The following is a 16112-nucleotide window of genomic DNA, read 5'->3' on the forward strand; positions in this document are numbered from 1 at the left end:
TAATCCGCCAGCACACCCGCCCCCTTTCTTTCACGGAGACGGGGCGCGCGAGTCTCGCATGACAATAAAATAAGAAAAGTGGAAAAAAAGTTAAGAAAGACCGGGATTACCAAAGTTACCCGCCCATTTTGTTAACCTATTTCGTCCCTATTCCTTTTTGGTTTTAAAAAATCTAAGAAGAACGGTCGGGGCATAGGCAGTGCGCTCCTATGACACTCATCATTATTTCGCTACAAAGCAACCATTCGCGGAACTTAATTAAAGGGGCCGACCGACAGTGCAACAACGTAATGTCTATCTGCGCGCCCCCTGCCTCTTAAAAGACTGGTCTTCCATCTTTTACTTGACCCCATACTTCTCGCCGTGACCCTCAAGAACGAGGGAGGAAGGACGAAGGCGCACGGGACGGCACCACGCGAATCAAGACCGTTGATGGCGGAGCGTAATTGGGTCCACTTCTGAGCTGCAGTCGGGGATCGAGACTCCGAGAACGAGTCCACGCGGAGGCAAGTCTCGGTTCCCTGGTGCAGTACTTGCTGGAAGAAATTGATGCACTTTGGACATCGCGAGAGCTCGCTGGCAGCACGCGTCGCACGGCGAGTGAAGTTTTCTAGGCTTCTGCGGCAGTCATCTAGTCTTATTAGATTTCTTGCGGCGCAGCTAGCAATTACACGCTGAGCGGGCCGAGCTCGGGCAGGCCGAGGGAGGGACAGCCTTGGAATTGAATCAACTTCCTCCGTCACTCGCGAAACAGGTGGAAATAACGGATGCCCCGTCGCGGGCCTCTTTGGGCGGCGTTCGGCTCGCAGTTCTTCATTTATGCATGCTGTGCTGCCGAGAGTAGGAGGGGGGAGAAAAATGGAGGGTCGAAATGCTCAGATGAAAGCGGTCTAGACAAAAGGAATGGCAGCTCGGACGGAATGAATGATTATCTCGCGCTCCAGCGGATGCGCTTTTCCTTTTACAGCGTGTTATTCATCTCATCTTCCTCGGCGCCGCTTTCCTTTTTTCTCTCTTTCTCTCCCGGTCTAATGTACTGTCCATCGGCAAAAAGATACAGAAAACTTTACTTTCAATGAGTTCCTTACTTTCGATTGCCTTCACTCAAAAGTCGGTGAAGACAAGCGACGCCCAATATTTTGCAGCAGCACTGAACCAACGATTGAAAAATAAAATAGATTTTCAAGTTTAAGGGACGTATGAATAGAGTGAACGTCTTATGGTCTGGTATGTTTGCTCAAGCTTGTGCTCTGAGTGTTCATCCCATCCCAGAAAAAATTACGTCTCATATTAAAACATGCCAGTAATAATCTTATAGCATTACCCCCCCCCCCCTTTTTTTTTTTTACCAAGAGCGTGCACAGCCGCCCAAAGGTGGATAAAACGAAAATATATTGACGGGTATGGAAGCGTAAATAATTATCCATGAACTTCGGCACGAAGTAACCGTGCCGTGCCGAGTCTCCGATATGCGAATGTCTCGCGCAGCTTGAAGCTGATGTTATAGTTATACTTTGAAAGGCAATGAGCGCCCCAAGTTACTATACTGACGTCTTCAAGAGGGCGAACACGGTGTATAAGCGCGTGTATATATATATATATGAAGTGCATGCCAGCTTTGGCAGGAACTAGTTACTAGTAACGCGTTACCGGTAACTAGTTACTTTTTACGGTAACTTGTAACTGTAACTAGTTACTTCTGAGATAGAGGAACTTGTAACTGCAACATTGTTACTTTTTTACGCAGTAACTGTAACAGGAAATACCGTTACAGTTACTTCTATTTTTTTATACAAGTTTTCCAACAGCACCACTCGTTCAAGGCCGACGTACAGTTCACGGTTTCCACACTATTCAGACTTTCTTCTTTCCCATGTCCTCAGCACTTTTCATCTTTCCACAACACAGCTACCCTGGCAACTTAGGAAAGGTAGTCGCCAAGACGATTATGTTCCCTGCAGAAAACCGAGGTCGGAGGTCGGCCTTAAAGGTGATTTCTCGGAACTTTCCCTTCGTCTTGAGTGCAGCGGAAACAATAAAAAGAAAGAGACTGAAAATTGGACCCCCGAAAAGAGGGAAACTCTCGGATGCGAACTTTGAGGAACAACCCAACCTAAGTTGCAATGAGTTTTGCAAATAAATTCCCTGACGGGTGCATCAACAAAACAGTTGGCGCAACAAAATGAGGCGTACGCAACGATTGTTGGTGCTGTGCTTGTGTGTGCCCCCTTTTTAGGTTCCCTTCGTCGAGGGTTCTACCTCGTGAAATTTTAACGACCCACATGCATTCATACGTTTCTCTTAAACAAACTGTATCATTTGGTTAGTGATCTATACTTGTGTTATACGCAGTAACGGAAAAGTAACGAGGTCACTTTTTCACAGTAACTGTAACTGTAACAAATTACTTCTGTAAACTTTGTAATTGTAACTGTAACAGAGTTACTTTTCTGGCTCAGGTAACTGTAACTGTAACACTGTTACTTTTAACCAGTAACGTGCCCATGACTAGCACTGCATGCCTTACGGTGGCATACACCCCTGAGGCATCGGCGAGCGTACGAAAACTGAGGGCCTCCACGAACTTTCGCAGAAAAGTGCATGCAAAAGCAGTAAAATCATCGCGGAAATTCGTGCGAGTCATGCGGCAGTTTTACTTTCCCGGTCGGCGCCAGTAAAAGGTCTCCTCGATTATCAATCCCGGATCGTCCGCGGACTGCCCGATCGCGGAGGCCGTGGCCCGACACGCGATCCAGCGCTCGATTTTCCCATGTATTCCTATGGGGCTTCCGGTCCGAACGCAGTCCTCGGACTGCCCGCGGACCGTCCAGGACTGGTAAATCCAGGATGCCCACTATCTGCACAAGCGTTGCAATACTAAACACATTTTTTGCTTTATCACCACATTCATAAACTTTATTTCGTTTTTTTTTTTTTTCGACAGGCGACGTTTGGGTTCATGATTTTTTTTTTTGCCACGATCGCCCAACGTTTTGTCGGTAACGCTGTTTTGCTCTCTTTAACCCTAACCGCGGGGCCGGTAACTATGCCTGCTGCCATCAAAGGCAAACCTGTGCATTTCGATTACCAGTTCGGCGCAACTTTCCGTTAAGAGAGACAAAAAATTCTCACGCAAGACAAAACGCAGGGATGGAAAAAAAAGCTCCCCACAAATCCACGCGCGTTGCTGTCGCCAGAAAAGACATGCGCTATGTAAGTACGTCTCCTAAGGTTTGCAGCAACGATGAGTAACGAGCGCTACGCTCGCGGAATCCATGAAGCGACGAGTAACCAACAGGGCCAGGTTAGCAGCCACGACCTAAGCATCAGCATTTTAAGGCATGTCTACGGATAATCGGTGTTCTTGTGCGCCACTACGTAGCAGCAAACCCGAGCTACAGAACGCGTAAGTCGGTTCCCGCACTTTGTTCTCCTCGGACGCGGAGGTATAGGTGGGTGCCGAGATTGCCAATATGTAGAGTTGAGAAACTACTTCTAGGTTCTTGTTTCAAAAAGCGGTCCCCGGTTTGCCCCCTGCCTGGGTGGCGAACAGGAGCAACTACAGTTCCTCAATATGCCCACGGCGGGTTCCACTTGATGAAAGGAAAGCCCGCTTCCAGAGCTGCGCGCAAGATCCCGTTTCCAGTTCTGCGCACGCCAGCAGCTCAGCACCGCAGGCGGCATAGAATTGCATACTAATATTTACTAGAGAGAAATCTGGCGCCACTGTCTAGGGGAGCCGCCCCTCAGCGAGCGTTCCGTCATGTACCGGCCAGGCATGTTCCACTTGTCCTTGGCATGGCTCATGAACAGGCTGTAAAGTTACCTCTGTCTGCAAAAACGCAACAACATTACTGTAGAAAATTAATCAAATTTGTTTTGTTATTATAAAGCTGAAGCTAAGAGGTATTTATTTGTCAGGGATTATTTAGAAGCTCTATGAACAAGATGAACAAAAACAAAACATGTTACCATTTTTTGTTGATTTTGGCTTCGAGACAAAAAAGAAGCCATATGGAGCCAAGCCAAGTAGGCGAGGATCGTCGCTAGCTGAAATGGCGGCACCCACGACGGCCCGCGACTGCAGCGCCAGATTTCCCTCTAGTATATATTAGTATGAAACTATGGCCGGCGGCACACGCGCGAGCAGACTCCGCCGCTTCCGCCGCTGCGGCAGATCCTGCATGCGTGGAGGGTGGCTTTTCTGCACGAATTTGGAACCCGAGACAGCGAATGGCCGTGCAACTCTGCTCCCCTAGGAACTTTAGCGGCAACCGGATTAGCCTGTTACCTGTCCACAGAAAGTTGACGTATTGTAGAATCAGCTGTTTACGGCTGCTTCCGCTAGCCACGAAAACATCGGGAGACATTTTTAATTCAATGTTTCCTAGTTAGAAAAGCAAGTACAATAATAAATAAGTAGTGTCATCCAACGCTGTGGGAAAATTAAGTTCAGTTCTCATCTTTTGGATGCCGGGCACCAGTTCGTTTGCCGAGAAGAGAAGACGCTCACGGGACCCGGAATCGGAAGCGGAGTTTAGAAACCGGTCCACATTCAAGAACTCTGGCTGGGATCACGCCCGTCGGAATGGCCAGATTTAATAAGGGTTGTGTTTTTTTTTTTCGGATCTGCCCTCTTTGTGCCAAGACAAGGCGTTGGAAGCCGAGGCCGCGCGTGAGATGGTTTCCGTCTCGCTTAGCACGCGCACTCCTGCTGCATCCATCCAGTGGCAGCACAGTACAATGGGCTCCCAGCTCATTCGCGGGAACAGCGAGACTTATCTCCCGCCCAACCCTGCAAGCAGTGATGGGGAACAGCTTCTTGCTCCGCTAATCTCGGACACTACTCGTACCATTTCTAGAGGACTGAATAAACAAACAACCGTCTAGGCTCTCGATCTTAGCGGTTTAGAATTATTGTAGAAGAATTGTCGCGTCCCTCACAAAGGTTCCTTCACTGTATTCGGCTTGGCGCTGCCCAAAGAGTTTCTCTCTAAAATTTCACCATCTTTCCAGTGCGGCTGAGGACAGAAGAATGAAGACACATGCCCGACTATCGACGGGAAGGAGAAATTAAGCCCCGTTGCGCCATCTCTCCACAAGCGACCACTCGCGGCGAAAAAACTTTTAGGCCGCTCGAAAACCAGAAGGAAGCTTAGAGGTAACTTAAACATTTATACAGAAGACGGGTAAACTGCTCCGCGATATTAACCCTTCCTTATTTGCTTTTGCACACTTTTCGAGCACCTGCTTAACATCAAACAGGAACACGCGGTGTGTTAATTATTCGCGTGTCGCGCGCTCTCCTTGCGATTATTTGTTAGACATATATTTTTTAGCAGCGGAGCTGTTGTACAAGCCGTAAGTTCGGTGTTGCAGAAAAAAGTACCAATAAAATGCGAAGCGCTCGTGAGCGCGTGCCTCACGGCGACCGCTGAGTCCCCGGCTCATGCAGTGGCTTTAGCAACAAAAAATACTTCAGCGCTGTCGTCAAGCGCTACCGCGCATGTAAAGCTTGGAATGAGGCACACGACGATATCGATGCATATGACGATGACTACTACTAGCACAGTGCAAAGCAACGACGGAACATGTAAATGAACAATTTCAAACTTGTACAAACGGGTGGTGATGTGTCCTTCAGAGCTCACGTATAAAGAAATCTGGCAGCTTCGCTACGGTTCAAGCTAATTGCGCGAATAAATGCAAGCTTCGCCAGTTGAGCTGGTGGGAGTCTAAAATGCTGAGGATGACTTTGCGTCCAACGCAAACCACGAAGAAGACCACGACCTCTTCGATGGATATGATGACGATGGCTAGCACCGCAATTATGCAAATAAACAATGATGCTGAAACTTAACTATGTGTCCGGCAATGCTCGCCTACAACAGCTCCGCCATTCAAGTCTTGGGCGCGAGTGAAAGCTTCCCTAATTTTTTTTTTTTTGTTTTCGGATTGCCTTGTCGGTGCACCTGCTATAGAGATTACTGTATATATATGTGGCGTTGTAACCGCCTTCATTTTTTACCCTTCACATTCCTCTGTTATGAACAGGGCTGCTTTTCTTCATTATTTCGTTTTTGTCTAAGCGGACTCCAATTCGTTGGGGCAGACTGGGTGCTTGCCACTTCGTGTCAAGGCACCATTTGTTGCGTTTTATTCTTGACCTTCCACTGCGTCATAAGTGAAAATAACAATATTGGGGAAGAGAATCTCGAGAAAATCGGCCTCGATTTGTTTCAGAGCAGTTCGCTCGCACCGTAGCGGCCTGGGCTCAGTCGGAGCAAGTTTAAGACCCGCTCTCCAAATCCCCAGCGTAGAGAAAGAGCTCATCCACCACCGGCAAAGGCGACGGCAGCAAAGTGGAGCTGTGAAATTGATTTTCTTTTTCTTTTTTTTTCACTGCGGAAACATTTGCCCGAGGCTTGAAGAGCGCCCTCACTCGGGAGTTCGAGAGCGGGACTTCGCTGATTGAGATTGAGTCTCTATAGCGCGACAAAACTGGCCCGGCAGTTTCTTGGGCGTAAACGAAAATTTCGCGTTCAAAATGATAATCATGTCCCACCATAACTTAATGTGCGTACGCTAAAACCGATATTCCAGAGAGCGCAGCCTCGTGGTGTCAGGACAGCGCCTTATATAGCCGGCCTTTTCGGCTTCTAGGCAGGTGCGGAAAAAATGAAATTATAATGCTTGAGCACTTTTTGCCGAGTACCCCAACGCGAGCACTGTGTTGAAATACTCAGCACAAAAATGCGTTATTGTTTAAAGGAGCCATGAAGAGAAAATACAACATCGTTTAATTTGAAAGAACTAGGATTCAGTATCTCCCTCAGCGCCATTAGAGCCACAAAAGATGTTTTTTTAGCGAAAAAAAAAAAGCAAGAAGTATTTAAAAACTTTCAGATATTGCGCCACAGTGACGTGTTATTAGCAAGAATGACGTCATACGGGCCAACAATAAAACATAATTTTCAGTGCGTTAACTGCACGTTAGCATTCAAGTGATGCGGCCAAACGGAACTAGAGGCCCCATTACAGACGTCCAGTCATGTGTCGTCGTGACAGGTCTGTTAGGCGGCCACCAATCGCACAAACAAGGTTCCGTAACGTCATAGAAATGTTGCGGGAAATTGGCTAGGGGGTCACGACTGCTTCACACGTTTGCTTTAATATCTCCGTTATTTGTTCGAAGATTACGATGATGTTGGTATCATTGTTATCGGGACTAAAGCAGTCATTTTAATAAACCCAACTTGTATTTTGTCTTCATGGGTCCTTTAAGAGAAGACATTTAATTGTCATAATAGTGCAAATGAAGATCATTACAAGAAAAACAAAGATAAACGAAAAAACCCCAAACGAAACGTCGCCCAATTTTGCTACTCATAGCCAATTTGGAACACATCGTTTGTCGCAGGAAACAAGGAAATTTATTAAAAATAAAAACAAAACAAAAATCCCACACCCCTCCGTCTAACGACGAGGATGGTTGAACGCGACGCTTTCTCGTGACGGTTTCCCTGGTTGTCGTCTCTTTGACTCGCATACGGTTTGGACTTTGACTCGTTGAGCTTTGACTTTGACTCGCACGCAATTTGGCATTTTGATCGCAGCGGCTCTGGCTTTAACACTTCGCGACTTGATTTCCCACGAAGGAAGCTTCGCGTCCAACTATCGTCGTCGTTACACGGAGGGGTGCATGATTTTTCTGCCTAATTTTGCTCGTCCATGCACAACGCTCGAAATACAAACTGCTTCGACCGTGTCGGAAGGGCGCAATCGCATAGACGCCGGCTTCACACAGCGAAGGACCCAGGTTTGATTCCGACAACGGGAAGCGTTTTTTTCCCCTTCACCCACGAACCGACATTCTATAGTAACGTTGCCCACGAACATCGTAATCGCCAGAGGAAGTTGGCTTTCCTGCAGTGCGTTTTCGACGCGCTATATGCCATCAGTGCGACCTGGAAAGCTCCGCTTTAAAAAAAGACGTAAAAAATCGCCAGGATCTACATAAGCCAGTGCCCTCCCGCACAATTACCGAAACACCACGCACGCACGCACGCACACCTCGCCGTGATGGCGCAGTGGCTAAGGCGTTGTGCTACAGTGCCCAAGGGCCCGCCAGTTCGATTACCGGCCGCGCGGTGGCTGCTTTCAGATGAAGGCGAAAAGCAAAAAAAAAAAAAAAAAAAAAAAAAACGGCCGTGTGTCGAGATTTCGGCGCACTTTAAAGATCCCCAGGTGGTCCAAATTAATCCGGAGTCCTCCACTACGGCGCGCCTCATAGCCCAGGTGTAGCGTCGGCGCGTCAAACACCACCAACGTGAAATCTGAGAACAGACACACACACACACACGCGCGCGCAAGTAAACGCAAAATGATCGAACGATATCACGAAGGTTTATATAATCAAGCGTTCTCGCGCGATTAAGTAAGAAAAATTAAACAACTGAAAATGCACTCCCGAAATCGCAAAGGTCGATCTAATTGAAAACCCGCACGCAATTCACTAAAAGAAGCAAAATACCAGCAAAATACGCTGCCTGTGTTTACGTGTTCCTGCAACGCCACCAAGGGGAAACGGAGAAACGGCCTCAGAATGCTAGCGCATTACTAGACAATTCTCAGAATTTTTGTACAACTTTTTGAAGCGGAAGCTCTACTACGCTACATCTTTCAAAGTCGTTCATCGCATCGCCATGACCTTCAGCTGCCGGCGGGAAAGCTGAAGCTTTCTTTCTTATCGCTCGCTTGCCTGGAGCTTCACCGCAGCGGTGCCACGTGACTAGGAGAGGGTGAAACGGCTGCTTCGTTCGCCTGCGCCTTATCGCCCATAGAGTTTCATAATAATGTATACACTAGAGGGAAATCTGGCGCACTGTCTACGGGAGCCGTGCTTCGGCGAACGTTCCGTCATGTACGGGGCAGGCACGTTCCACTTGTCCTTGGCATGGCTCATGAACAGGCTGAAAAGTTGGCTCTGGCTGCAAAAAGCAGCAATATTACTGTAGAAGGTTCATCAAATTTGTTTTGTTATTCTAAAATTGAACCTCCAGAAAGATTAATTTGTCAGTGATTATGTAGAAGCTTCATGCACGATGAACAAGAAAAAAAAATGTTACCCTTTTTTGTTGACTTGCGCTTCGAGACAAAAAAGAAGCCATATGGCTAGCTAAGCCAAGTAGGCGAGGAACGTGGCTAGCGGCAATGGCGCCGCCCACGGCGCCCCGCTAGTGCAGCGACAGATTTCCCTCTAGTATATATTAGTATGAAACTCTATGTTATCGCCCATGGCGGCTGCGCCATCTGTGCGTGCGGTCCAGGGCGAACGAACCACGTGACTAGGCGAGGGTTTACCGATTGATACCACTAATAAAATCATGCACCCCTCCGTTCAACGACGACGATGGCTGATCGCGAAGCTTTCTCGTGACGGAATTCTTTGGTTGTCATCTGAGTTTTCCAAACCGCTTCGACCATGTCGAAACGGAGCAGTCGGATAGACGCCCGCTGCTTCATAACGCGAGGGGCCCGGGTTCAATTCGGGCACCGGAAGCTTTTTTTTTTTTTCTTTCACTTCACCCACGATCATTCACCATCATCGTCAGAGAAAGTTGGCTTTCCTGCAGGCCGTTTTCTCGTTACAGTCGCCATCAGTGAGAACACTAAAGCTTCACTTTAATAAGCTAACTTAAATTGCGTAGTTGCAACAAACACGTTAGGTACGACATATTAGTTTGACACCAAAGTGAAAAAATGCACAGCGGAACATTTTTGTTCGGCAGTGATTGGAGTTTACGCAGCCCGGCCAACCATACTGGGTGAGCTTTCGATTCACGGCGGCTCGGCGACGTGCATTGAATTTCCAACAATATATTTGTTATTTGTCCGCTGTGGTGGGAGAGAAAAGAGCACGGAGAGCTTGTTTCAGTTTTTCTGCGGACATTTTGTCAGGTTTTTCTGTACTTCAAGCCTACTTCGTTTTTACCTTCTGAAGTAATGTGTTGAGGTAATGTGTAGTGTGTAATCTCTTAGGCTCACGTGTTGGGTACTGAGTCGGCACTGTCGGCACTGAGTAAGGACAAGTAAGAGGCGAAGCAACGAAACAGAGCTACAATACACAACAGGGCTACGCACATCCCTTCATTACGACACACCTCACTTTTCCTACGAAACCTTACCTAAAACCCGTGCCAAGATTTCGCTTGCTTTTTATTGTTTTCATTTTGCCAGAGTTAGGAGCGCCATCAGCGCAATCATAATCTTCTAGTAGAGTATTCTGGCATAGCGGGTAGCGTACGCTATGCTAGCGGCAGCGGGCACAGGGATCCCATTGCGCATGCGCGCGCAGGCACGGCGTGGCCCGCCCGTCCATGGAACGAACGCGCGCATGCGCAGTCGGATCCCTGTACCCGCTGGCGCTAGCATAGCGTACGCTACGCGCTATGCTAAAACGCCGTCGCGGGAGCCAGCACCCGCTCTACTAATAGAGGCACTGCCTTTAGAGTGGCCCATGTAGGCCGCGGGGAGGAGAGCTTAGTGGCAATAACCGCTCCCGTGATATTTTTCCGCGCAGCAGAAAGATCAACAAGGACGAGCTGGCTCGTTTGCAGCGAGACGTGAGTCGGGCCCGTGCCGCCGTTTCTCGTATTCAGACGCAAACGCGCACGTAGCACGCATTGGACGAATGGGCCGTGCTACTGCGGCGGGGCGTCACGTCGGCGCAATCTGCCCGGCGCGCGCGGGGGGCCATCGGCGCGATTGACGCGCTCTTGGCAAGGGGCTTCCGGGATACGTGCTCCCGGAGCAGCGAGGCGTCCAGACGGGACGCGGAGACTCACCCGAAACCCAGGAGCCATTGAATTTTCTCGGGTTGAACGTGCCGTGGAGCACATCCTCGAGCGATAGCCTGGCCTGCTTCACGCGTGGTCCCTTGTCTCCTGAAAGAAACACCAGAAGCCACTCACGACGTCTGCCAGTCACTGCACACACACACACGCGCGCACACACACACGCACGGCACTGCAATAAGCGAGAGTGACCGCGGCATCTGCTTCATCCCGAAGATATGGCAGAAGAAAGGGCGCCAGCTTGCCTGGCGATTCCAGGGAGGAAAAAAAAAAACAAACAAACGAAAAGAAGGAAGCCCATGTGCGCGCTTCGAAATTGATGCTGTGCTCTTTTGCTAACAGAAATAAACGGCAGACAACGAGAAAATTATTTGCTGATTTAAGGAAAACACCCTCCCGCTTTGTGGTCCACTTTCAATCAACTGAGCAGGACGAAACTAAGCTCGTTGGTCTACTCTTCATCACGGTTATAACAAGAGAACGTGTAAGAAGACCGCCGACTGCGAGGCTTCGAGATGGCTGAAAGGACCGAGAGTTGTACATGCTATTCTGGAGAGGTCGATCGATATCCCCCGTTGGAACGTGTTAGCGCGCTTCAAAAATTATTTCGCTTGCAAGATTTCCGCTCAAGGAGGCAAACAGACGGTGCCGGCGCGCGTCTTGTGTTTTTCCCACAGGAAAAAAAACAAAGCTACAAAAATTGCTTGCGACACTTTCTTGTAATTCCTTTTCTAGACCTGAACATCCTGGCGCCGTTCTTTACATTTCCAGCAGCGAAGAGCCAAGCGTCCTGAGAGTCAGGTCAACACGCTTGCTTCTGCTGCTGTTATTAGTAACGGTGTACCTATGGAGGGCGCGTCGAGTGTGGTTGCAACGACGACAATCTGCGACCCTGCGCCAGATGAACGGAACAGGAATGCCCCACGTTCATTTTTCCATCGCTCAGGAGCCTAACCGCTCCTGTACGCTCTATATGTTCGACACGACGAAAGAAAATATCCGACGCACCACACGAGCTCTCGCATACAGGTTTGGTTCAAATCTCCCTGGTAACTGAGCTGGCCAAGAGGCGGCCACGCTGAGGGGACACGCGTTGGAATGACTCCATCTGCGACGGCGGCCTTCTGGCCATCGCAGTACCACAGCCCAGACGGTGCCGCCTGGCCATTCTGCGACTCCGCCATGCAGGCCGCGAATGTGCTGCATCTGCTGTGCCATGGACCTGCGAGGGACTGCAGCACTTTCGTGCAACCGGCCTCCATCCTGGACACCCTCCTGACTTATGCCGCTGGGTGCATGAGCCGTCTGAACTTCAGGCACGAAGCTAATCTGTCGGCTTATCTCCACGCTCTATAATGCCGGAGAGCAAGCTTTGGAATTAAAAATAAGTATTCTACACAAAGCATTCGCAGCGGTCCTTATTTTGGGAAAGCGCTCCTTCTTCTCTATAGGCTTAAGCGCTCGCTAAACAAAAGTTGAATTACGCACGACTCGCAAACAAGCAAGACAGAAAAAATAACAATGGCCTGCCTTCAGTGAAAAAAACAAAAACAAAACCATTGCAATACATTTAAAGCTTGCGCTAAAAAATTATCAAATCATTTGGTGATTTCAGAGACTGTGCTTTGTACTACACTCCAGAGAGAAACGTCAAGCACTGATTTTAAACGTCGAGTGTTCTCATCAGGGTAGATAGTATATAGACGAGAGTCAGATTTTACCGACGTGCTGGTGCGACGTGTTTATGGTTACCTTCGGTGCTCCGCGACTCACAGAATTGTGCGACCAATACTCTGAACACGCCCCCACGTGTCTCGGCCAGATGTGATAAAAATAAGCATATCTATTGGATATACCACCTACGGGTGGTGATCGATATGTGAAGCAAAGAGAGGCCTTTGAGGCGTTTCACCACGAGCTCAGCTTAGCGCGCAATGAACCTCTCACCAACGTTATTTTAAATTTGTAAGCGAAGCGCCTCACTGTGAAAATGCCTCACCGTCTGTCACTGAGATTTTTGTTGAAACTACACGTCAACTCGTTACCGAAAAACGCAGCCAGTTACCACCAGTTTATTAATACTACAGTATGCTACAATGAACCCTGTACAATGATACAATGAACCCGCCGCGGAGGCTCAGTGGTTAAGGCGTTGTGCTTCTGAGCCCCAGGACGCGGGTTCGATCCCGGCTGCGGTTACTGCTTTTCCAATGGAGGCGAAACGCGAAAACGCCCGTGTGTCGAGATTTCGGCGCACGTTAAAGACCCCCAGGTGGCCAGAATTAATCCGGAGCCATCCACTACGGCTCGCCTCATAGCCCAGGTAAATCATAGCCCTAGTAAAACCCCACAATCAATCAATCAGCTACAGTATATTTTAAAACAGCTATTGCAGCAGCGTAACCCTGGTCTTCTGAATCCTTCCTCCACCCGAGCCTCCAGTGGAGCAGGCCCTTGAAATCGATTTCCCCGTGCATAGGCAATGGGGAATCCTTCCCTTTAGCCAAGTGGAGGGAGCAATCGGAGTGGAGGAGGGACTCAGAATACGGCCCTTAGAGGTTGTCAGTGGCGGTTACCTACATCGCACCGAGGTAAAACGCTTTACAGAAAAGCTAAGTTCATAGCAAAGCCAGCAATTTCTGCCAAATACAAAGCGGCCGTCCTTTTCTCACCTTATTCCCTAAATATCACTTGTGGAGGAGGCCGCCGACAGTGGCTGAGGATGGGAGGACAGTTCACATGATCCGGTGACGTCACGCGTTCCGTAGCCCTCGTTCCTCACAGCAGGCGCGAAGCAATACCTTACATCACACTGTCTTGAGCGCTCGGTGTCACAGGACAGCCGATGTGTAGCGTTTATAAAAGGATTGCAGCGTAGCATATGTTCATATTGGCACAGCGAAATGTGTCAGCATATTAAGGATCCGCTTGGTCACTTTGTGGCGTTATCACCTAACCAATATACCATAGCTGCACCGTCGTGCCGCTTCATGCCGACTGGCCCTCGCTTTTTTTCTTTTTTTCTTTACGGAACCCTTATCATTCATCGGTGCATATTCATCCTTAGTATACTACACAGACGTGATCTCGATCCCTATACGCCTCGAGCTTTGCGATGGCTGCGCCGCCTGCCGCCGCTCCTCCGCAGCGTCTACGGGACGAGTGCTGCGTGGTTGGTAGGGGCTCATGCAATGTTTTGATTATCATTCACTTCTTTTTGCCTTTGTGTGCCCTAAAAAACTCGTTATGGCCACGTCTGTAAGAAAATAGTGCGTTTAGGACACTTCAAAAAGCAGCTGCAACTTGGTAGAGTGCTGGAACGCCAAGAGACGCGGTTCTGCGCGCTTCCGACCGCTCTTAGAGGCGTCAGCTACGGCAGCAGCATACAACTGTCATCTCCGAACACGTCAGGCACAAGTGCATTCTGTTGTCGCCTGTTTAGACCCGATACTGACACAGCGAGAGGTTGGTTTTGTCTTGCAGCGCGAACAACGAATGCGGCTTTGGTTCGAATATATACGTCGTAGAAAAATATGTTTCGGGGATGTGATTACCCAATACCTGACAACCACTTGTGCCTTGTACTGCCTTTTATGGAAATATGTGAAGTATTGTCCAAGACTATGCGTCGTTAAATATGTGCACACTCATGCCCTATAGCAAGAGCCAATGAAAGCTAATGAAACCACGGAATGATAAATGGTCTGCAAGTCGGGAAAAAACAGAATAGCTCGTAGGGGAATGAAAAAAAAAACGCAGCGCAGTTTAGGAAATGCTAAAGACGTTCGTGTAAACTTGAGCGAGGTAGGTATCCCCAGGCCCAGACCCAACTAGATGCGGAATGCACTGCCATTTCGAAGGATATTGGTGGTGGGGGAAGGGGAGGGGGGGGGGGGGACGCTCACTTTCGTTGTGTCCGAATGCGGAACGAAATCAAGGAATGAACGTTTTAGTAACCATACAAGCTGCGCGTTCACTTTCCTTTTGTTTTTCGACTTCAACGAACAGCTGATCACTCGGCACACGCATTTTTTGAAGCCTGCAGGGCAGGCAGTTCACAAACGATAAAATGTGTCGTTGGAAGAGTGTGGTATCTGATTAGGCCCTCTGATTTTAGTTTGTGCTAGTTTCTGCAAGCTCCCTGCGTCATATGGTGATTTTTCGAAAAAAAAAAAAAACGTTTAGTCGCGGACGCGGCCGTCGCCACTCTTCCCGCGGAGGATATATGTAGCAGATGATGAATGTTTGCTGGCGCTCACCTAAGGACAAGACGACCCAGCATTAAATTTTTTGTCGTGTGCCGATCCCCGAGTATAATTTTGTATTATTCACCATACTTCTTTCGTGTATTGCTTGTGAAATTTACGCCACATTGGCGTGCCCACGGTAGTGACCAATACCTGAGGTATGATATAGGCAAGCGTAACTGGGGTGCTGTCAAATATGAGTGCTCCGCTAGACTATGTAAGCGCACAAAATCGACATACGTCATAATTCATAGCCGTAGTATGCCCATATGAGCAAACGCTGCTTACGGAGACACTGTCAGTAAATTTCATGGCAGTGGAATTAGTCAGCTCCATGCATATGCCAGTTTCGCGACGCTGATCTGTAACCCACACCTGGCGCTTATACAGACCGAATATACCGCACTAAGATCGCGTCAAAAACGTTTACACTCTCGTAAATACACCACATTTGCAAACCGAGTGAGTGCTCCACATAAATGTATACAAACGGTAAAGCTCAGTCGTCAGCATGCTGCAAAAGCAGCGGCGACAGTGGTGAGCGGGACGGAGCGACCCGCGGCTGCTTTCGAAACAGGCCGCTAGGGGGATTTCAGTAGCGCCCCTACAGGCACTGCTCGAGGAGTATAAACTTCACGCGAGGCCGCAAACTATGGTCATGAATAGCAATACAGAAAAGAGCTTGGTCTGCAACTAACAATCACCACGGATTCATTTCCGACCTGTGTTTATGATCACGTAAGCGACTAACCTCGCAAATTTGTTGAAGACACCTTTTTAATATCACACATAACAGTGCATTCACAGATAATGAACGGCAGCCTACCATTGTCCCTGAAAACAGCTGCACCTTACCGGTACTCACCTACGGGGTAGAAACTCGGAGGCTCACTAAAAGGGTTCAACTTAAATTGAGGACGACTCAGCGAGCAATGGAACGGAAGATGATGGGTGTAGCATTAAGGGACAAGTAGAGAGCGGAGTGGGTCATGGAGCAAACGCGTGTTAA

General features: G+C 48.6%; 1 protein-coding gene across 14 annotated transcripts in view; it reads right to left on the reverse strand.

Moving 5' to 3' along the window:
* The window catches only part of LOC144148956 (inactive dipeptidyl peptidase 10-like), a 541623-nt gene that overhangs the window by 48370 nt on the left and 477141 nt on the right, over positions 1-16112 (reverse strand). For 7 of the 14 annotated variants that reach the window (XM_077680484.1, XM_077680542.1, XM_077680557.1 and 4 more), the window contains one exon: positions 10848-10943. In XM_077680484.1, the coding sequence (XP_077536610.1) occupies positions 10848-10943 (96 nt within the window). Of the gene's footprint in view, positions 1-10847; positions 10947-16112 lie in introns of all 14 variants that reach the window. The other 7 variants (XM_077680480.1, XM_077680534.1, XM_077680548.1 and 4 more) reach the window with 1 other exon arrangement.

This window comes from Haemaphysalis longicornis, unplaced genomic scaffold (assembly GCF_048455015.1).
Source record: "Haemaphysalis longicornis isolate Haplotype H1 unplaced genomic scaffold, Haemaphysalis longicornis Haplotype H1 scaffold_1, whole genome shotgun sequence".
NCBI lineage: Eukaryota > Metazoa > Arthropoda > Arachnida > Ixodida > Ixodidae > Haemaphysalis > Haemaphysalis longicornis.